At 40.5% G+C, this 23,571-nt stretch overlaps 2 protein-coding genes across 6 annotated transcripts in view; one reads left to right on the forward strand and one right to left on the reverse strand.

Annotated features, from left to right (window-relative positions):
- The window catches only part of lrba (LPS-responsive vesicle trafficking, beach and anchor containing), a 240,332-nt gene extending 228,330 nt beyond the window's left edge, over positions 1-12,002 (reverse strand). For 3 of the 5 annotated variants that reach the window (XM_032563843.1, XM_032563844.1, XM_032563842.1), the window contains exon 1: positions 11,159-12,002. In XM_032563843.1, the coding sequence (XP_032419734.1) occupies positions 11,159-11,335 (177 nt within the window). In that variant the 5' untranslated portion in view covers positions 11,336-12,002. The remainder of the gene's footprint in view (positions 1-11,158) is intronic. The other 2 variants (XM_032563846.1, XM_032563845.1) reach the window with 1 other exon arrangement.
- A 7,061-nt stretch (positions 12,003-19,063) lies between these two features.
- Positions 19,064-22,527, forward strand: rps3a (ribosomal protein S3A). The gene is made up of 6 exons (XM_032562751.1): positions 19,064-19,212; positions 19,690-19,793; positions 20,524-20,711; positions 21,749-21,957; positions 22,058-22,167; positions 22,360-22,527. Exons 1-6 carry the CDS (start codon positions 19,151-19,153, stop codon positions 22,485-22,487), a joined length of 801 nt encoding a protein of 266 aa, XP_032418642.1. The 5' UTR covers positions 19,064-19,150; the 3' UTR covers positions 22,488-22,527.
- Positions 22,528-23,571: the final 1,044 nt, after the last annotated feature.

Raw genomic sequence — 23,571 nt, forward strand, 5'->3', positions numbered from 1 at the left:
ACTCTGTGTATGTTAGTAGACATAAACAGTTTTTAATAGGTCCCACCTCTAGTGTCCACTGACTTCATCCACACACCTAAACAACAGAAGCCTCAAAGTCTTCCACCTTATCAGATAGGACAAACATTCTATCCAACATTGAATGTTGGATATAAGTCATGACACTATGTCATGACTTGGTCAAGTCCAGGAGCGTAACGTCCTCACATCAGTCAAGATCTACAGTGTCAACTGTACACTATGAGTGTAATAACCAGTGGATTAAATACATCTGTGCTCTGGGAGGCAACTGCCTGCCAAACTCGACACCAGAAGACCAGGGTCAACAAACTGGTTCCACAGAGCTCTGTGCCAAGTGTTATGCGGTTGGTCAGAAGTTTGTTGCCGTGTTTTAATCCGCTTCCACGATCCGGTTTTAGCATCCACAGGAGACAAACACTTTTGAGGAACGTTTATCTGGCACAGTGAGGAATTATGTACTTTCGTACGATTCTTAAAGCTGTAGTACTAACTTTCATAAAGAATATGTTCAGTCACTATGTCATGACAAGTATGATATGAGACAGATAATCAGTGAAAAGATCAATCTCCTCCACCTCCTCCATGAACTACTACTGCCCTCTGAGGAAATTCATCTCTCCCGACCAAAAACAACCAATGACAGCAAGGAGGAGGGTCTTAGTGCTGTCAATCAACCCGATGTACCCGCTGGCAAATGTGCTAATGGTGGAGAAACAACTTATCACAGGATAACAGCTTCAGCAGAACACATTTAAACGCTTTAATAATTTATGACATGCTTTGCTCTTCAGCTTAAGGAACCCCAAAATAGAAATCTTTAAATGGATGAAAACAATCCACATGAAAACAATAATTCATTACCAGAACATGCCTTTGTGTATTATTCACTTACCATTAAATTCTGTCGCCTCAAGCCTGAAATCTTGTACTGGGGTAGTGCTTTACAGTAAACCTTTTCAGAACCACAAACCTGAAATTTTCATCATGCCTAAACATCAAGTGTTGAAAAATTGAGGAAATCCTGGAATGAGATCCAGGAAGTGGTCAGCAGTAGTTCCTTCCAGTCCAACAGGCTTCCTGTGGTTTATCCTGAGCTGTCACTGGAGCTTCCGCTGCTACTCCTAAAATCCTGCTCAACAAAGGAGCTCAGGAGTGGCTGAGAACAGTAGCGCAGCTCAATATGGGTAGACTGGGGGTGGGGAGCAGCAGCAGGCTAAAGATTTTATAGCTGTTTGCTCTGAACACACATTTGATTTCAGTTATATTTGCAAGTTAAAACACACAAAGCACTGCTTTGATGGAGAGATGGAGGTTAAGTCAGAGAGCCTGAGCTTTCATGAAAAATCCAACTTCAGAACCACTGAAATGTGGTGCACCAATTTATTCACCGGTCAATTTATCGGTGCATATTTTCTTAATTTTGGGAGATCGATGATCAATGATAAAATCTTATCCCTGATCTTATCTGCTTCAGCAAGGGTCTAAAAACCGACCACTGTCCTCTTCTGCTCTCCTGTGAGAGAGGTTTGACTGGCAGACCGGCCCACCAGGTCATGTCTGGACGTTCAGTTAACAATAGTTACCCTACTGTTGCCAACTCAGCAACTTTATTGCTATATTTAGCAACATTTTAGACAAAAAAAAAATGGTATTGGTCAAAATCAGAATAGACAGGTCAGGCTTTTTAAAGATCGGTAATTGGCGAATGCAATGGAAACACTTTTTTTGCATCACGTGATCGACACAGGATGCTACTACTGGCAGAAACGACAAAGAAGACCACAGGAAGTGGTAGGGGATGATGGCGCGGCATGTTTAACAAATTTATTCATATGTGATTTTAATCATGTTTCTTATTTATTGGAAACGCCGCAATTGCGAAATTTTGTTTTGTTGATATCAGAATATTGACAAAGTTCTGCACATGTGCGATTTCCTTTCAACACACACTATAGGACCACTTTGGTTCCTATGCTGCGCAAACACACCTTAAAGTCAGTGATTTGCAGATTTCTACTTCAGACTGGGTTTTAATTGTTGCTCAGCTGATTCTCATCTCCTTCTACCATAAATAAGTCTTCATCCCATCAGGCAGAGGGGGGAACATCCCAGCTACAGAGCAGGAGAAGCAGTCAGGCCTAAAACACCAGATGCTTTCATGTTTTCCTCTATGGAGGAAAAGGAGTGACTGTGAAGCTGGGCTGATACTGCAGATAACACAGAGAAGCAGATAGCATTTCATTCAAGAGTCAAATTAGACTGCTCTGTTGTTGCTACAGAGGGCAGAGAACGCCTAGAGGAACACAACACACACACGCACAGCTCTGATCCCACCTTCCTTCACCGCTGACGGAGTGTGTGCGAATGAACTGATCATCCATTTGGCAGCCACATTTCAAATCATAATTCATTATCTCCATTTCAAAAACTATATCTAATTTTAAAGAATGAACATGTCTTTGTAATTCCAGTAAAATGTAAAAAAAATAATAATTAAAAATGGTAAACCTAGATTATTGCTTGATGCTGCTTCAGAGATGTGCTACGTTCAAGAAGCAAGATATTTAAAGAAGCAAAGGAAGCGGTCGGCCTGCAGCGATTCAACCCTGGACCAGGAGGAGGGTCGTCTGAGTTGACATCACAGCAGCCAAACACATGCTTCAAACAGTAACACAGATATGAAAGTTTAAAAATAGCTCACAATACGAGTCATTCATCTAGAAAACACAAGGAGGAAATCAAAAAGATGAAAACTCCTGAGTGTTTTTCTCCATTGATGCGTCTAAACTACATAACTGCTGTTTCAAGTAAGATAGTGACTGAATAGTTTTGAATTTGCTTCCTTTAAATAGACCAATCCTGCATCTAATCAAATCTGAGTTCAAAGCAAACATCAACTGATCAGGCATAACATTATGACCAGGTCTAGTTAAGCAGCATGTGAACATTTTCTCGTCTAGCATCTTAGGAGCTGCAGATCCAGGTCTGCAGCAGTTAGGAACCCATAGAAAGGTGCTGTGGTAACCAAGCAACAAGATCATGAGAAGAGCTGGACAGTAAATCAAAAATATATATTGTGACAGACCTGTGATCAATATCAATTGATAAGACATCTGATAGAATATTCAATCATTGCTATGAACCGCACAGCATTCTGGGGGATGTAAGCAGAGGAAAGATGTTATTCACTCAATCTCTCACTGGGAGCTAAAGAAGGACAGAGGCATCAATTAACTCATTCACTCTTTGGTTACCTAGCAACAACCTGTTGAGTAACTTGCGCAGCAGCAGTTTCAGGTTTCTGCACCGTGTTTCATAACTGCTTAAAAATAAACAAGGACGTGACATGAAAATTGTGGATAAAACAGGAAAGGACATGTGACCAGTTTGGAAGCATTTCACATATTTAATACAAAAAAATAATCAATAGCTATATGGAACTTTGATATTATTTGTGAAAGTTGGGGTCCAGACTATCAGAGGAGCCACTTAAGCTGAAGGAAATGCTGTCAATTGACAAAAAGTAAATAAAGAGTGTGTTGCGCTGATTTGCAAGTGTGACTGTGTAGCCACAGATCAGTCAGAGTGGAAACCATTTTTGTTGACAGCTGTGGTTTCTCCCCTGGCACAGAGCAGAAAAGCTTCAGGAGTGCTCAGAGTTGCACAACAGTGAGCTCCCTTTATTCCATTTCACTGGAGTGTGTGGGATGTGGAGGGTCCACCCAGTGGCCAACACACCCCACACCTTTAAACCCCGTCTCAGTGGCTCCCACCCACATCTGATGCCTTATTATATGTGAGCAGGACACACTGACCATCGTGTTCATGGTAAGACTGCAAAGATACACTGTTTTCACTTCCGATACTGATTTCTGAGATTTACTACAGAAAAACAGAGCTGAATTGACTTAAGATGTTTCGGTTTTTTTTAAAACCAGACATAAATATAGTGAATTACACATTTATTTTATAACGCTGAACCAGTACGTCACATTTACATCCACCAACATCTTCATAAGCTTCAAACATGTAAAAACAACTTCAATTTGTTCAGTCAGTTCAATTAGGAGTACAACAGCCAATGAAAAAAATAAATAAACTGACAAAAACAATAGGTTGACTACCTTGTCAAATATGTAAAAATAAACTTTCAAATGGTTCAGAAGGTATAATTAGGAATGCTAAAATGTCATATTTTAGACTGAATTTCAGTCTAAAATGAAATTCATTTTCTCTAACATTTTCTTTTCTGAAAATGTTAGAGAACTGTGTATGAGAGCAGATTCAGTCAAACCCATAACTATTGATGGCCACAGAAAATAAATCAGAATCAGAATATACTTTATTGATCCCCAAAGGGAAATTGGTTACCTGTGGACAGGCTCCTCCCATCCAAAGTATATAGCAAATATAAGTAATTTGTGATGTAAATAAGTAATTTACATCACAAATAATGATGTAACATTTATAACAAGTGTGAAATTGCAAGTAATTTAAATATAAAATATATATACACAAATAAAAAATTAAATATAAATGTAAAATGACATAAACTGAAATAAGTATGTACATCAAAATATGAAGCAAGAAAATGCATATGCAAGGATGCAACATGATGACAGTTAATATGCTAATTATCTTGCTTTTAACTAAAGCTGCATATTGCAAAAAAAATCTGAATTGACAGAGATCAAGTCTGATTTTAATGAATACTTTCATTCTTTCCTGTCACTCAGCACAGATTTGATGAACATCACATGAAATATTTCAAGTTGAAAAAACTAAATAAAACCATCTTGTTGAGTGGAATGTTCCCTGCTAACCCTGAGCTCCTCATCAATATGACCGCCTTCACATAAAACTGTGAAGGCGGTCATATAAGGCGGTTTCATGCCTGCACATTTCTAACTGTAGTTCAGAAATGTGAACTACCTTTTGCATCTCTGACCTTTTCCATCTCATTAAACCACAAACACTGCTGAAGAGTTTGTTAGTTTGATCCTTCCTGTCTGAATACAGAGAATGCAGCAATTAGCTTATATTGCTAACTTCAAACAGCACCACACTAGCTTTACAACTTTCAACAAGAACTTCCTCAACTCTGGCTCAACGTCTGATGGAAACATTTAGCTGATGTCAGAAACACTTAAGATGTTAATCCGTTCATGTTTAGTTCAAAACTTTGATGAAAATCAACATGTTTCGGTTTTAATGTGTGTAAGCAGAACTTAGCATTAGTTCTTCTGAAAGGTGTTTTAGCACAGTGCTGCCCTGAAGACACAACTTTTGTCATCTGGTATTATAATGGAATCAGTGTAAACCGTCCACATCACAACTGTAGCCTTCTTCTGTTTCACCAGAAACCTCTGAGATGCAGGCATGCTCTTCTTCACAGGCCTCTAGCACTTTCTGAAGAAACCAAAACAAACGCTGCCAACACCCTACAAGGCTGTGGTTGAGGGCGTCTCGCCTCACATGGAGCTCCAGCAGCAATATGGCCGACAGGGGGCGCTGCAGCTGGATTATCTGGTACTGCTAAGCTGGTGATCCTCTTTCATAAAACCTTGTTTTACCTGAAGAACATCAGCAAACTAAATATTTATTTAAGGTAATGAAGGACGTCTTGTTGGGACATCTGACCTGTTCAACGGCCTGAAAGGTTAGAGGTTGCACAGCGTCCATATTGGCCTGCTAACTGTACTGGGTCTCTTTATGGACTGTCATTTATGTCCAAACACTGGGAGAGGCAATATGGAATTGAAGTTTTATCACAATATTTTTTATCCAATTTCTCAATTAATAAAATTGTTATTTGCCGCCTTAATATCCTCATACTTTCTATCCCGCAGAAGAACAGATTGAGCATGTTGATGTAGTGAACCACAGCTATTGACTGTTCACTAACTGTGGTTCAATCTGGCTTTGTATCAACCAACAACCTCCACAGGTGGATCGGTCATTCAGAAATGCTTACAGCACACAACCCAACATAGACTGACCCCCTCCCTACAGCTTTCCTCATTCAGGGCTTCAGTTAACTACACCAAAACAAAGCAGGCCTACTTCCTGTGACCCTGTGGGTGCCATTTACATCACATGTGGCCTAAACAAATTGAATGTGTACCCTTAAACCTGCCTTTCATAACTCTACTGGCCAGAGAAATGCACTCCCCAACAACAAGAAGCCCAACTGATTTTTCTCCAATGTTGGGACTGACTTGAAATATCTGCACTGGGAGCCGTTTTCCTTGGTCTATTTTTAGCTGAACACATGTGGTGTGTGATTTTTTTTCTTCTGAGCCACAACTGAACAATGACAAACTAGGTAGTAGTGTAAAGTAGGGCACAAACGCTCTCAGAACTGATGGCGACCTTTTACATGTATACCAGTCATCTGCTGTAGAGTTAAATCAATAGCTTTGTTAGAGCAGGGAAACAGTTCACTAACTGCCGACAGAGTCCTGTATAAACTTTAGATATGATGAAATGTGATTTTAATTAAATGTTTTGGTGACAACAGAAGATGGTAAATATTGTACAGGGGTGTTTCTGTTTACTCAGCTTGATGAAGCTAGAGGCGGGTTGGGCTGAACTGGGATGGGTCTTCGTTAGGCAACACCTGAGACGGTGGAGCATTAGACGAGACGCTGTGGAAGACGGAACCGCAGAGCCGTTCGGATCCAGGTGAAGCAGAACCGAGGTGCGGCGATAGTGTGCCGCTTCTGAGGTTAAACCTAAGTTCTTAATTATTTACCGTCATTCTATTGCTTTAATCGTAAAATAGTTCCCAGGTTCCGTTTATTGACTCAGTTTGTAACATGGAATACAGACTGCTCTGATTCTCAAGAGGAAAAAGTGTAAATGATTCACTGGGTTGATGATTTTCTACTACAGCATATGTGGGGCAGTGTAAATAAATTTCCACCAAAAAGAAAACAACTAATCTGAGATTTTGAGATAACAGATGTTTTCAAGAAAACATAAAAATTTCTGAACTTGAGTGTCAAATGTTTGACTTAAGAAGTCAAACATTTGCTAGAAAAAAATATATGAAATTTTCAATATCTCAGAAATTTTCTACAGAAAAATCTCTGAGTTTGAAACGTTGAAAAACTGCCAGACAAACTTCAGATAGTGATTAATCTCAGGTTTTCTTAGGTATAACTTTGAAATTTGAGTTTCAAAAGTGGAGAACATTTGACTTTTGAGTTTCAAAATTCTTTTGCAAACGGCAGAGAAAGAAGATAAATATATAAAGAGGGAGCAACACTGATTCTTCTTCTGTGGTCACCAAATCACCGACTCCAAGCACAAACAAAGCCAGCTGTCTAATGAATTTGTCTCCTGATGTTTGGACCTCTGCCCAAGTGTCAAGTCATGAAAACTACCGCTGTGGTGAGCCTCATACACAAATAACCTACAGAGAAAGCATGATGCAACGAAGCATGCATGTAGAGGAGGAAACAAAGCAGAAAGGATCCAAAAGAAGGTGAACACATAAGAGGAAGGATATTTCACAATAGATTTTTGAATGATGGTCCTTACAAAGCTTTACGAACATTTTAGTCCGTAAAGCTAAATTGTAGCTTTACGGATGAACCGGAAAATTTATTTCATATCAACAAATGGGTGGCGGAGCTCATCATGGCGGCACGTAGCTGGTAGTTGTTTCTGAGTGGGACGAACGAAGGTGTCGAATCCCGTCACTAACATAAACACAAAAGCTATAAATGTCTGGGCAAGGTGAGAGTTCATCTGTTAAGTTGACTGAAGATGAATGCATAAACAAAAAGCTGGAGTATAGACATTTTTATAAGCGTATTTGTGAGCCTGTCTCTTTATTATTGAATTGAATATCATTTCAGATTTTTGTATAATTTTTCTTCAGGTTGACTTGGAAAGTGAGCCATTATTGTTACGAGTTAATTTTCTAAACTACAGAAAAGTTATTGTTAGGGAAGCTCACCTGTGAAAAATTGGACTGATGTTGATATGCGATATAAATACTGTTGTTATGTTAGATTTACCAATGTTTTACTTTATCTTTTTTTATCAGATTACTTGATTAATCGTAAGAACAATCGATAGATTACTCGATTACTAAAATATTTGTTTACAACAGCCCTAAACCGAATAAAATGATTTTTTTCAAAAATCTACATAATATGCATGGAAAATTAACTTTAAGAAAAAGCATATACTACCACAGCCACTCAAAGCTCAGGTGATGCAAACAAGCTGAAGGTGACTAAATCTAGTATTTTATGTTTTCATGCTTTAATAACAGCAGACCTCTTGTCATAATGAGGCCACAGCCACTTGAAGACAACTGCCTGTGATTCATTTGTCTCCACAGTGGGAGTCGCAGTTCGCTTAATGACTACAGACATGGAGGATGAGGCTCCCTCTCTTAAGGGCTTTATTGTTTGGCAAACGGTGACAAAGCAGTTCTGCAGGTTCCACCTTCATCTCTCCTCCCACCCCGGCAGCGGAAACTCTGCTTGAGCATGCTCCGTCCCTGAACGCCACACTTCCTGGTTGTGGAGAGCTCCATTCATTCATTCTCATGCACGTGGACTAAGGTCGCTTTACAGCTCGCTATCAGACAAAAAAGAACTACCCGATCGGTGACCTGAGGGCACCTGCAGCTACTGGCCACACAAAACATCTGCAGAAGCTTCTCTAATCTAACCTGTAGTTCCTCCTGGTATGTGAAACAGTCCTCTGATGCAGTTCTGAAAAGTAGAATCCAGCTGAACTATAAAATATGTTAGGAGTATGAAATGCAGATTTCTCCCAAAGTGTAAGCACTCTAATCCTGCCATTATGACTCCCAGGCCAGAAGGGGGCGCAACCCAAAGGGAAGCAGGCATCAACAATTCACATTTTTGTCATTACACTTATAAACAATGGGTCTCGATTAAAATTTCCATCAATGTTTATAATTTGCTACAAATGTAGATTTCATTAGCACTTAAAAACTGACAAATTTGTCATGTATGCTCACAATGTTACTGGTTCATCATTACTTCTGATGTTTGTGTAAAAATGTGTTTTTTACTTTTTACAGTTTGGTATGAGACATAATCTGGGGGGGGAGGGTAGATCAAGCTCCTCCGCTTTTTCTTGTGCTAACTAGAAACAGCCAATCAGAGCCAGGAGGCGAGTCTTAGTGCTGTCAATAACTCCCCGTGTGATGTTGCTTATCCTCCCTCCTCTTGAATATCTTGAATGCTAAGGCTAGTTAACACACCCACCAACTATGGTGCATAAACGGTTTTCCTGTAGCGATAAGTTGTTTTGCCATCGTTAGTACTTTGAGCAGCAAGAACTAGAGGTTGATTGACAGCGCTAAGACCCTCCTCCTGGCTCTGATTGGTTGTTTTTGACAGCTTTAACAAATATGTAAAAAAACATTTTTTATAAAAGGTGCAATATACATAGAGCTGCACTTTTTTCAGTCATTACGCATTTTATTCTCTTTAGTTTTTCATTGCTATTAGCAACCGAGGTGGGCATTACAGTTTAGGTTTTGGGTGAGAATAAAATAATTCTGATTTTCCAGAAGATTAATAGAAATTTTAGACCAACTATTTTGCTACATAATGTTTTCCACCACCTAAATTTAAACAGTCAACGGAGTGGATGTGTGAGCACAGGCTTACTTCACGGCACAAGGTCTACCTTTCATCAAAAACATTTCAGAAATTCCCTTTTATATTGAAAATACTGTAAGCAAAACAAGCTTTTGTTTCGTGGCAGAATTTTCTTTTGTGAAAACAGTAACAGACATCACCTTTGGACTGGATATGACTGACATCTCTAACCACTGAGATGCATAAAATCTCATCAGAAATCTTGTTTGCTAAACATCGTATGGATCGGAAACTTTTTAATCATTTGAAAGTTTCTATACAGCCTTTTTCAGGTGCAAACCTTTGCTTTCGCATCAATTTTATTGAATAATTTTGAACCTATTAAATTGCCGTGTTCTTTTAGAGTCTACATATCGATCCTGCATCAGCTGAAACTCCTCAGGAGTGGAGTAAACTTTAAGAGGCCAGCACGTTTCTGATTTCTGATCAGGCAGACCAAGACAGCCCTCGCCAGCCGTCATCAACATAACTTTACCACAGCAACATGGAAGCAGAAAATATGGCACCAAAATCAACAATGGTGTTCTGTTAAAGTTAACACATTTAATATCATCCATATGCAGTAATGAACAATGTCCATCTCGGTGTGTGCAGCTAAAATATCAGGTCCATCTGGGCAGGTGCTCCCCCACTGGTTTTTAATAACTCCTCTATAAATTCATAGCAATATCACCTCTTTCTACTAAAATTCAGGGAATAATTCAAGTTTACACAGAATCTCAATTCAATGAATTAAAACTATCAGTTTTGCCAGAAATAAGAGGCCCATAGCCAAATCTGCTTAGGGCCCCAAATAATCTAGGGCCGGCTCTGAAGGAACAGTGTAGGAACCTATAAAGCAGTCTAGGCCTGTTGTAATAAGTAATAAATCAATCATTCACATGATAAATTAAAACAAGCCCAATAATTTCCATTTACGTGATTTATTGTTTTCCTCTCTCACTTTTTCTACCAAAAACTGCACGACAGTCTGGTGCTTTGGTCTCAACTAGCACTTTTTTTTTTTTTTTAGGAATTCATCATTCATTTTATTTGTTTCTGTTTTATTTAATTTGGATATTTAAAATGTCTTCCAGTTCAATGTTAAATAGAATTGAGAGTTTATTCATCTTTGAGAATGTGTTCTTGCATTATTATACCATTACCACAAAATGACATAAAAATGGTCTCGAAATGACATTATTTATCGCAATGACTTCTTTGACAATATCATCCAGCAAAATGTGTTATCACAGGCTTATAGCAGTTTAAAACAGTGAAAGACGGGAACTAAGCAACCCTGTAATACCTGCATCCAATTAGGAATCGCTTCTTACTTTAATAAAATACCTTTCCAGTGTAACGCAATGTTAAAAGGCAGATAAAAGAAGAAATTGCTATGACATAAATCATGATTTCAGCGGGACGGCACACTAGCAGAGTGTGAGGTCAGGGAGACAGGTCTGTCCACGGCCTGTCCTGAGCTCCCATAATCAGCTTACCAAGTTGAACACGGTCTCCACGATGTCTCGGTTGGAAACTTCTCCAACTTCCACCAGGCCAGCCAGCACGGCGAACTTCATCCTGATCCCCCTGATGGGGACCGTGGGGTTGAGCTGCATGGCGCCCGCTCGCCCGTCCTTTCCATCACCTGGCTCCGCCGCCTCTGCGCTAGCCATTTGCTAAGGAAGGACGGGACAGGTGGCGTTCACAGGTAAGGCACCTGTTCACCTCCAATGGCGAGGGAGCAGCCGACGTCGAGGGGGTCGGAGGGTATTACGGTTCTACTGTCTCCCCCTTCAGATGAGTTGTGAGCGGTCTAGAGACACATACTCAGAGCCCTTTTCTTCCCATTTAAAGGAGTTTTTTGAGGGACGCTGTGAAGAGGGAGCAACGGGGGAATGTGGTGCTGGTCGGAAATGTCACCGCTCCTCCACTCTGTCCTGCTCGCTCCGTAACTTGATACCCCCGCGGATTAATTGATGCGATTAAAGCCGCGAAGACAGCGCACACCGCAGGCAGCGAGCGGCCAGCCGTCCTCCCGCTCTCTCCTCTGGACACAGTCACTTTAATTTCTCCCCTTCAGCTGTGGAAGTTGCTGCTGTCTCCGAGCGCACTCACTTGACACTCACAACCGAAAACTCCCAACAAAGGAGGGGAGAAGTCCTATGTCCGGCTCCGAAGAAGCGGGTAGCAGACGGAGGTGTGCTCGGCGCCGCCCGGGAAGCTCCGGAGACTCGGTAAAATGACAAGGTTGAGCCAGCTGCGCTGGGTTTGCTTCCTGATCTGCCCCGGTAGCTTCAGTTCGTCACCGCCATGACAGTGGAGCCCTAGAGTGAACGGCGCATGCGCTGTACAGACCAACGTCTTTTCAGCTCTGAGGCAGGTGAGCCGCTCAGGTGGCTTCTCAGAATGCTGCAGTTCAATTAATAATCTCTCATTTCTTGGCATTTTCACTCCTAGCCTCAGCCTCTGCTCAGGATCATTTGAGGAACAATAAACAAAACCAGAACTGTTCTCTCTGACCACCGGACAAGCAAGCAAATTGCTGGTGCTTGTGTATATAGTCGTACGACCTTGACAAAACTGGTCGATCTCAATAAATCTGGCTTTTTAATGTAATTCAGATTTTTAAAAATAAATCCATAAAATACAAGAAGTCAGTAAACACAGACTGATATATTCCAGACATTAATTTCGATGATTAAATCGTATTGATAATAAAGATCTAAACTTCATTTTCTCAGAAAATTAGAATTGAGTAGAAGAGGGGAAAAATATTTTTTAAACAGAAAAGTGTAGAGTAGCCCGGTGTCTCTTTGTTGCACGGAGTTTAAAAAAAAAAAAGCATTTCGGCAGTTTCCATGAACAGTTTCATTTTAGCTTCAAGGCTGGAGTAATTCTTTACTAGCAGAAAGTCCACAAATTGCAGATAAAAAGCCTTCAGCTGACCCAAAACACTGCCACCTTAGTTCTGATGAAAATGAAAATCACAGATCATATCTCTCCTTTTTTTGTTTTTTTAGCTTGTCTTCACTGGCTCCCTGTTAAATCCAGAATAGAATCTAAGATTCTCCTCCTCGTTCATAAAGCCCTTAATAATGAACTCCTTCATCCATCAGAGATCCCATTGGTCCAAATGTTCCATAGCAGTAACCCTGCAGTACCAGACTGCAGGGTTACTGCTGAGGCTCTGACAGTAAAACAGTGATGCAGATCTTTTAGTTCTCAGGCTCCTCTCCAGTGGAACCAGCTCCCAGTTTTAGTCCAAGAGGCAGACACCCTGTCTACTTTCTGGACTAGGCTCAAAACTTTCCTCTTTGATCAAGATGATAGTTAGACTGGCTTATGTTATCCTGAGCTATCTCTGTAGTTATGCTGCTAGGCTAGTTTGGCATCTGTTGCCAACAAATTAAAGCATATCCTTCTACAGATGACACACTTGGCCATGAATCCAGTTTCTTCCCTGTTTCTCTCCTGGACAAACCTTATTGGTTGAGCTCTATTTGCTGCTAACGCTTTCTCTTTCATCCTACAGCCTTTAAAACTGATTCAGAGTTTATCTATACTGTATAGCTGTGTCTCTAGATGAAGCCGCTAATGTCGCTACTCCGTGCTCAGGGCCCCAAATAATCTAGGGCCGGCTCTGAAGGAACAGTGTAGGAACCTATAAAGCAGTCTAGGCCTGTTGCAATAAGTAATAAATCAATCAGTAACATTATAAATCAAAACAAGCCCAATAATTTCCATTTACCTGATTTATTGTTTTCCTTAACTTATTACTTGTTAACATATTTAGATCCCAAATAGTGCACACTTGCCCCACCCCTAATATACTTCAATAAAACATTAGCAACATAGTCTTTTTTTGGCTTATTCTCTTAGTCATTCTTCAAAATGTGAAAGATAAAAAGACAACGCCATTCAAGCAAGTAATATCCATAAAAGAATTTAAAATTTTTTTTTAAAATGTACAGATCATTTTTAAAATGCTATGTTCAATTGCATTTAATTTTTATTCGTTTTAAATCCAGACTGTCCAGACTGGACTCCTGCCGGTCTATATTTGTATTGCAATTACACTGAGAAATGTTGACTCTTATACTTTTTGTCCACACAATTTGCTTCTTCTTTCCGTCCGTTTGGCTCGGATTGAATTGGGTAATAAAGCTTTAGTTCATTCTGCTCCCTCTTCTTGAAAGTTGCCACAAGAAACTTTGAGATTGACTGAATTCCTCCTGTTTAGTGCTTTTACATCCAAAACTAAACGTTCTTGAGGCAGATTCAATAACAATGTTTTTGACAGCTTGACATCTTCTTTCAACTGCGTCATTTATTTTGTGTCGTTGCTGCCTAACGACCAGGACTACCTTGAAAAAGAGGTTTTTTAATCTCAGTGGGGTTTTATCCTGGTAAAATAAAAAAGAAAAACAGCGAAACTCCTGTGGCCCCAAAAACTGAAACAAAAAAAAACAAAAAAATGAAACAATCACATTTAAATTAGCAATCGGGACATTTGTGCATCCGCACAACAAAAGTCTCAAGGTTGATGTTGATCTGCAGGATGAATCTGCACTCTGCTGCCGTACTGCAGACCGGAATTACAAACTCCACCTCAGTCAGAGTTTTGAAATCGGGGAAAGATTTTCCATTTGAAGTGATCAGTAGTAAGCATGACTCTCCGAATGAGGGGAAGTGGGAGGAAATCCTACAGAATGCGCTCCAAAGTTTCCTGCCCAGACCTGTTCAACGTGCTGTCAGCTCCCGGAATTTCTTTATGGATTGATCAAGTATTAATTTGGGTGGGGAAAAAAACCCAAAAGAAAAAAGTCCCAACTTTGAAAACAGGGTTTGAGTGATTTTTGGACCATGTTTGTTGTATTTAGCTAAGTTAATTAAGTCAACTAAAGTAGATTTGACTGCTTTTGAGTAAATGTCACTGGAATGCAAAAAGAATGGTTATTAAAAAGATGAATACATAAAAGAAGATTTAAATTTTTTTGTAATTAAAACAAAAAAAGTCTCCATCTATATCAATTACTGGTGCTAGCAGGCCAGATTTGTGTCATTAGCTGCATTTCCATTAACCACGCAATCGTGCAACGCAGATGAAAGCTCCAAACATTAAATAACTTGCAACAAACAGCTTTGTGGTTTCAAGAAATCAATAAAAAGAACAGAAAAGATTTTGTTTCTACAACAGCACAAGGAGAAATGTCTCCATCCCGAGGCTCTGCAGACCAGACATTGATGCAAAGTGACAGCTCTGCTTTGCTTGCCTTTTCATATCACCTCCATCATCATAACCCCCTGACACGTGAGATATTTGCAGAGCCGGTTAGAGGAGGGGTCCCACTTTCATCCAACTCCGTGATTGCATCACGAACGGATCCTAATTGCGCTCGGTCGGAGCTGTGGTAATAAATGCTCTAAATCCATCTTCCCCTGTGTCAGTCTGCTCCGCTGACTTCAAATTCACCCTGCAGTGGGGACGAAGAGGCTGGAAGCGTTTCCACAGAGCCAGCTGATGTCACTGCTGCCTCTGACCTCCCTGTACACCGGAGCCGTTCCCACAGGGACTCTGGGAGCCATGGAAGCTCTCAGCAGCACCCACCGGGGACAGGCCTCGCTTTTTAATTTAATGTTCTCACGTCAGCTGACTGGCTCCAATAGCATATGTTATTAGCGGGGCATTATTATGTAAAATTGACTCTCTTTTTTTCACTTTTATAATGTTTTCCTCTCATCAAAGACACACACGGAGTGTTGCTTTGATTATTTCATGCATGAGAAGTCCTTTAGTCTCCCGTGGCAACCATTGAGCTGTGCAAAACGCCTGGCTGGACCTAGCCCCGCCTTCGGCGTGCTACTCCTCTTCTGAACCGCAGTTTCCGAGTTTCTGCCTCACAGAGAAGCACTCCCCTGTGACTCCCTCACTCAGCTCCTTCAGACTAGCCAGCAGCAATTGGCAAACACCTGGTGGAACTGTGAGCTAGTTCTCAGTGCAACGCTGATAAACACATTGTTAAAGGGTTAATAAAGGAGCCATGTTGTGATGACTTCCTGAAGGTGGAGTTTCAGAAAAAGCAGGAGTTTTTAAAGAGACACAAGCCCGATATTAAAGGCATTAAATTACAAAGTCAAATTTCATTTAGGTCATATTTAATATAGATAGCATTTTTCTAACAACTGAAGGTAGCATAGTTTATTGACACTATGTGCCTGGAAAACACATAATACTGGCCCTTTCAAGCCCCTTTAAAATAGAAATGTAAAATATCAGCTGTAAATATTTCAAAAGCAGAAAAATAATCTGTGATCTCTCAGGCTATAGAACACACTAAGAACAAAACCAGAACCCACTCGATACACTCAACCACCACTGGGTTAGATACGTGTTATTAGAGACCCGTTGAACAACCTTTTGCCTTCAGACCCACCAAAGTTCCTGGTAGATTCAACTTCTCACCTTGTTGTGATTCAGAAAGCAGGTTGAGATTATTGGAGTTTTGTGATGTACAGTAAGGACATAAGGTGGGTGGCATGGTCAGTATCAGCACTGTGTGGCCTTTAAACACAGCCTGGTCAGTACAAAGAAACTCTAAATAGTGGGGAGAAAATATCTTCCACCCTACTGAACCTCGAGTCTGATGCAACACAGAATGGATCCAAGCTGTTGATTTTTCTACCTTACCATGAAATATTTCAACTGAACTCAGACTTCATTTTAGTAAGCGGTTAATTGAGCTGTTGTTGGCATTTCTATGATTTTATCTTTGCCTCATCTTCTAAACCGCTCAGAGCTGGTAAAAACCGAACATTACAGAGCTAAGGAGGGTACATGTGTTTTATTTGTTCACATTTTACAGGATTGCTTGTTTTTACTTGTATTTCCTTCAGGAGTCGGCATTGGTAGCTGGAGGCATTTTACCAACAGACAACATTCCTAGCAGGGTCACTGTAGCAGCCGGGGTGGAGACAGTCAACATGCCTGTTTGACCTGTTAATGCAAAGAAACTAGTTACACCTGTTGAAAGCTGGTGGTATTGCCATGTCCGACGATAACTATCATTTTAATCACTTTTACTCCCAATATTTTAAAAGAAACCTTATTTTGCATCTTTGAGGTCAAAAGTTGCTGATTAAACATTTTCTGTAGGAATTTACAAATGTATCCAATTTCTGTGAAGTCTGTGCAGAATATACTGTATACACATATATATATATATATATATATATATTTTTTTTTTTTTTTTTTTTTTTTTTACCCCTCCAGGGGGTCCTTTGTGGGCTCTAATGTCCCTTAAATGATAGTGGGCTGACAGGAAACGGGGAAAGAGAAGGGGGAAGACACGCGGCAAACGTCGTCGGGTCTGGGAGTCGAACCTGCGACGGCCGCGTCGAGGACTCAAGGCCTCCAAATACGGGTCGCGCTAACCACTACGCCACCACGGCACGTAGAATATTTTTTTATTGTGTACTTTTTCATATAGTTTAAGTTGGTTTGGTGAACTGATTTTGAATGTTTTAATACAGTCTTCCCCATCAATCTAATTAATAGATTGATGCTTCTATTCAATTGTCATTTCTGTTATTACTTAAAATAACAATAAATAAGAACATCATAGGAAATGTGATTATTTCAAAATTTAAATAAAAAAATAAAACTCATATGGTATGTACTAGTAGATTCTAATGAAATCTACTAACGAAAACTCAAACTCAAAAATGGACTTCTAAAGTTTTCCTTTTCTATTTTTTACACAGTTACTAAGAAGACAGCTAACTGAAAAGGCCAAAGGGTCCAGACAGCCAAGCATCATTTGTGTGTGTGTGTGTGTGGGGTGTGTGTGTGCATTTGTTTCTAATACCTTGTGGGGACCATTTTCCTGACATATACTACGTTGTGGGGACACACTGCTCCTTGTGGGGACTGAAGCCTGGTCCCCAAAAAGGGAAACGCTGTTTTTGGGTCAGGGGTCAGATTTAGGACTAAGGTGTGAATTGAGTTTTAGTTAGGGATAGGGTTAGGTATGTAATGGATAGGGTTAGGATAAGGGTAAGGTTTAGGCTGTAGAAATGAATGGAAGTCAATGGAAAGTCCTCGCAAAGATAGCTGCGCAAACATGTGTGTGTGGAGGGGGGGAGGAGGGTGCGTGTGTGTGGATGTTTGTGTGTGTGCGTGTTGCATGACGAAAAGCTGCCCTGCTTCTTCCAAGGACAAAGGTAGCAAAGCCCTTGACGTCACTGCAGCCTGGCTGGCAAACTTTCCTAATCTAAAATCTAGAAAGCCGAAGTTCGCAAGTTTCTTGCCAAGTGTACCAAATTGATAAAGCTGACAGAACTTGTGGCAGGCAACAAAAAAATCTGAAATAAACAAATAAATAAATAAAAATTCACAATAACTAATTTTGAAAAAAACATGCCATTTTTCAATAATATAATAGATTTTTGTAGAAAAGAGCCTTTCACATTTGCATTTTAAATAAAAGGCGTAAGAATTCCCAGATTTTGGGCATTAATTGTGTAATATTTGTCTATTCTCATCAACAACCATTGAGTATGGGTCACCTGTATTTATGTGTGTTTAGCCAGGTTTCATTATTGGGTGTGTCAAGTATATTTTTGAGTAAAAGTTGTTCTATGTTTGTGTTCCTATCCAATTGAATAAATGACAGATGGATGCTTTGGTTTGTACCTAGCATTTTTCATCTTATGCAGATTTTATTTTGGGAATCTAAGTAACTATAAAAATTCCCCATCTGCATCAGTTGTCTGTTCTGATGGGCCGATTTGGTTCAGTTTTAGATTTCAGGTTGGGAACTTCACAAAATCATTCAAACATATCTCTGCCATAGACAACCATTTGAATATTTAGCAGGTCAATATTTCCAGATTAACACTCAAATTTTCTGAGAAACTGATTTGGGGGTTTTCATAGTTGGAGGCCATAATCATCAAAAGGAACAAAATAAAGAACTTAAAATATAATGTAACAAATATATGCCACACATGAGGTTTGCTTACAATTATAGGCCCAATTGACTAAGATAGCAACAACACTGAGATTTTACCTGCATTAATTTTAATAGCTGTATTTTCGTTGTTATTATTCATTTGACATTATTTGAATAAAGAAAAACAAGTTTTATGTTAATCTTAATAACCAAAATAAACAAAACCTATACTTTAAAGGTGGTTTTGGAGGCTATGAAATAATTACTACAAAAAATTATGAAATCTAAACATATTAGTTAACATGACTGATATTTTTCATTGATTACTGAAATAATTTTTATGTGAAGAAAGCTCAGTTTAAAATTCTAAAATTTGACCGCACAGACATTATTTTGTAAGCAGCCTTTAACCAGCAGAGGGAGCCCGCAGAAATGACCAGAACCCGCGATAATTCACGAGTCACGTCCCCGGCTTGATGTTTTCCTTAACTCTCGCGATATTTCCTGTTTCCTCCTCTTTCGCTCCCTGTAGCCAACATGGCAGTCGGCAAGAATAAGAGGCTGACCAAAGGCGGCAAAAAAGGTGCCAAAAAGAAGATGTAAGTCAAAAATTCTTTCGCGGATACATGGAATATGTGTTCTGCTTCTTACCGTTGTTGTTTGGGCGAGAGAAATGTGACGGATGAAGTTGATATTAAACAGATGGTAGAGGTGAGGACGCTGGTCTTGTCGCTGCCGGCCTCTGTGTCTGTGTATGGAGCTCAGACACGCTCTCTAGCAGAACTTCTTAATGCGGCTTTCTACCGCTTAGTTTAACTTGTACAACTCGCAGAGACTGTTTTCAGTATGTCTAGAGAAAGGGTAGACTTCGGTGTCTCTCCGTACTCTGTTATTGCAGCGATATTTGCCAAAGCTGCTCAACTTTAGCAGGGCTGTGTTAAGCGATGAGCTAGCTGCCTGCAGCACAGTTTAGCTCCAGACCAGTTGAAAGAGTTCCCCGTTAGACTGAGTTACATTTCAAAATCACTAGAGAATGCTGAAGAGATGTAAAGCTAAAAACTGTTTCTTGTTCACAGTGTGGACCCGTTCTCTAAGAAGGACTGGTACGATGTCAAGGCACCAGCCATGTTCAACATCCGCAACATTGGCAAAACCTTGGTCACCAGGACTCAGGGAACCAGTAAGTCTGCATTTGTACCCGGGGACACTTTAATATGTAACCATTTTTCTCTACAGGGTCTGACAAGGGAGACAAATGTACAGCTAACATTTAGTCACAATAGTTTCCTTGTGTTTTGCAGCAAAGATATTGGTAATAGAAAATAAGTCAGCATTTGTCAGCTTTACATGCACAGATATTGTTGGAATTAAATGATTCTGTAATACTCTGAGCTACTTTTGAAATGTGAAAATTGCTTGGTTCTAAATCGTTCTTGGTTAGTAGAACACTTAATTTTTGCAAGCTCTATATTCAAATTGCCCATCACCATCTTCTTGTTTTTACACTACAAACAGAATAATAATGATTTAGATGAACAATGTATAACAAAAAATACAAAGATAAAGAAAATGGTTGTGTTAGAAGAGCATAATACTTCCTGCCGTATTGGTTGCACGGTAGCATGTGGTACAGGTTAGCTTACACTAACCACTGGATACAAAAGGTTGAACAAAATATCAAATTTGAAAGGTTTACTGTTGTATATGTTCATTTGCTAACCTAATATTCCTCAGACCTCTTTATTTTATCTTTTTGTAAAGAGAGTTGATGTTTGTGGCTTTAACTCATGAGGAATTTCCATGATGGGAACTAAAAAAACCCCACAAAACTTTAGTCCAGTCAGGATAAGACTGAATCTTCGCTCCTCTTCATATCGTTTGAACTCTTGACTCTCCTCTTTGTTTGTCAGGGATTGCCTCTGACGGACTGAAGGGACGCGTGTTCGAGGTGAGCTTGGCTGACCTGCAGAACGACGAGGTGGCCTTCCGCAAGTTCAAGCTGGTCACCGAGGACGTTCAGGGCAAGAACTGCCTCACCAACTTCCACGGCATGGATCTGACCCGCGACAAGATGTGCTCCATGGTCAAGAAGTGGCAGGTAATGTTCGGTTTGGAGCAGGAAGTGGCTTCGTTGTTAAGCCGTGGTGAGCTTTTCAGATGATGTTTGGTTCTGCAGTTATTCTGGGTTTTTATTTATTGATTTATTTAAGTCATTTGTGAGCCTGAACAAGAATGGAAGATGAGTTGGTTTAGTTTTATGGCAGTGTTGACACTGGTTTAGATGTTTACTATGTGGGACTTTGCAATAGGGATCCCTGTTTTTCACTTCTGACACGATATAAAAGGTTTAGTCTCAGCTGATACAGAACACGGTGCTGGATTGATTTTAAGTTGTTTCTAAAAGAAAAGAAAATCTGACATAAATGTACAAATTACAAATGAACTCGCTAACTCTGCACCAGTACAGCACACTTAAATATACAATTAGCTTCACAAGCTAGGTCAAACATGTAAAAACAACTTTCATTTGTTCAGTCAGTGCAAATAGGAACAGAGCAGCTAATGTAAAATAAAATAAAAAAGCACAAAACATAGAATTATACTGAGTAGATTTGTCCTTATGGATCGGCCACATCGTCACTAATACCCAATATAGATTTTTTTTTTTTCTATACTGGCACCGATTCAGATACTGTTTGATTGGTCCATCTCTAGTTTGTGAATATGATTTCCCAGTTTCAGTATAAATGTTGCAGAGACCAGTAACAATGGTTACAAGTCAACACTGGATGTGGCTAATTAGTGCATCAGTGAGCATGGCTGTTTAGAGAAGCTAAAGCAGCACATTGAGATGTGACATGATGAAGTATTACTAGTCATCGTTCCATATATTGTTGTTCAGGTGCTTTGGAGTGGATTGGCAACAAACCTCTGTAGTGAAAGTGTCATGGTTGCTCTCTGATTCGGGGTTCAGATTCATGTACAGTCTGGTCGACATGGAAACTGGAACACGTGTGTTTTCTACCTGGATCAGCCTTGTAAATAGATCTTTAGATCGTAGGAGTTAAACTCCACTCTGTCTTCTAATTTGCGTTGATCAGTAGATTGAGAATGCGTCCCGGTGTTTTTCCTCAGACCATGATCGAGGCCCACGTGGACGTGAAGACGACCGACGGATACCTCCTGCGTCTCTTCTGCGTGGGCTTCACAAAGAAGCGCACCAACCAGATCAGGAAGACGTCATACGCCCAGCACCAGCAGGTCCGCCAGATCCGCAAGAAGATGATGGAGATCATGACGCGCGAGGTCCAGACCAACGACCTGAAGGAAGTGGTCAACAAGCTGTAAGTCCACTTCCTGAGCAGCAGAGGGAAGTCGAAGCTGAACTCCTGACGGTTGGGTGGAAGATGTTTGACGCGTTTTGTTTTTCATGGTGCGTTTCAGGATCCCAGACAGCGTCGGCAAAGACATAGAGAAGGCGTGTCAGTCCATCTACCCCCTACATGACGTCTACGTCCGCAAGGTCAAGATGCTGAAGAAGCCCAAGTTTGAACGTAGGTCCACCTCGGCAGTTCTCACGGCCATGTGGGAGCTCTTGGAGCTCGTGATGACTGTTTCGGTCCCATATGATTGCCTGATTACTGCTTTTTGAGATCTGCTGATGCTCCTTTCTAACGCGGACATCACCGCTTCAGCACCGTTACTGGTGGGAGGAAAAGCAACAAACTTGTTATTTCTCGTTGCAGTGGGCAAACTGATGGAGCTCCACGGCGAAGGCGGCTCCACCACCACCGCCAAGGTTTCTGGGGACGACACCGGAGCCAAGGTGGAGAGGGCCGACGGCTATGAGCCCCCCATCCAGGAGACTGTCTGAACACCAACAGATTTAATAAAACATGTAAATGACCAACAAACCCCTCTGAGGCTGTGTGTTTGTGAAGGAGCTGGTTTTGGTGTCAGTTCTTGTTATAAAATTTCATATACTATACATAATGAAGAGTTTATTTCAGTAACTTGATTCATAGTGTTCACAGTTTTTAAAGCTTTGGGGTTTTGTTATTTTGTGATATCCATAAAACAAAACAAAAAAAAATTCAGGACTGTTTTAAGAAAACATTTTTTAATGTTTCATTGGCTCTAGAGGCTTTTATTTGATAGTGAATTGACAGGAAAGTGGGTAATTAGAGAAGAGGGGGACATGCAGTAAAGGTCACCAGGCTGGGAATCAAACCTGCGACAGCCGCATATGTGGGTTGTGCTTAACCCCTCCACCACCACAGCACCCCGTAAGAAAACATTTTTAATAGAAAAATGAGGGATTAATGGAAAGTTCAGAGGTTGTTTTCCAGAGGTACGAGGTCTTGACCGTCACAGTGAAATACTTCCTGTTGTAATGGCTGCAGTGAGTTCTGGAGGCGGTCAGCTGAGGCTCTGCTGAGGCTCTGAGCAAACAGCTTGGTTTTTCTCCTCAGTGTGGATGTTAGTGAGTGAGGTCTGGCCCGGGAGCAGGCTGACACCATGACTCAGATATTTGACACACCCAGAGTTTCCTCACTTGCACAGAGTTCCTATGGCGACTGTCACCATTGGGAAAACCTCAGCTATTAGTATCTTCATTTAAGGAAAACCATATTGTTTTATTGTATAAAATAATAAGTTGGATCTTAATATATTGTGGTTCTGGATCAGGTCAGCAGGGGTTCTGGTTCACTTCTCCATAGCTTTCAGGTTTCAGCTCCCTTTCTATTGGGTCGTTTCAGAACCATGAAACGCTGGAGTCCAGCCACTCCTGTGTTCTGACAGAAGGTTGTTGCTCTGAGGACACCTGGACATCGTCCTCTGCTCCACACCGTGCAGTTGTCTAAAAAAGCTTCCCCAAACCATGATGCTTCCACCTCCATCATCATAGCTGGGAGATCTTGGGATTTTTCTACTCCACACCTTATGAAACTCCACCC

This window comes from Xiphophorus hellerii, chromosome 5, assembly GCF_003331165.1.
Source record: "Xiphophorus hellerii strain 12219 chromosome 5, Xiphophorus_hellerii-4.1, whole genome shotgun sequence".
Lineage (NCBI taxonomy): Eukaryota > Metazoa > Chordata > Actinopteri > Cyprinodontiformes > Poeciliidae > Xiphophorus > Xiphophorus hellerii.

Bases quoted from the DNA above. Each gene is read 5' to 3' on its own strand.
- rps3a (XM_032562751.1), top strand. From the start codon at position 19,151: ATGGCAGTCGGCAAGAATAAGAGGCTGACCAAAGGCGGCAAAAAAGGT. The intron at 19,213-19,689 runs GTAAGTCAAAAA...TCTTGTTCACAG, and splicing joins AAAGGTGCCAAAAAGAAGAT to TGTGGACCCGTTCTCTAAGA. The intron at 19,794-20,523 runs GTAAGTCTGCAT...TTTGTTTGTCAG, and splicing joins CACCAGGACTCAGGGAACCA to GGATTGCCTCTGACGGACTG.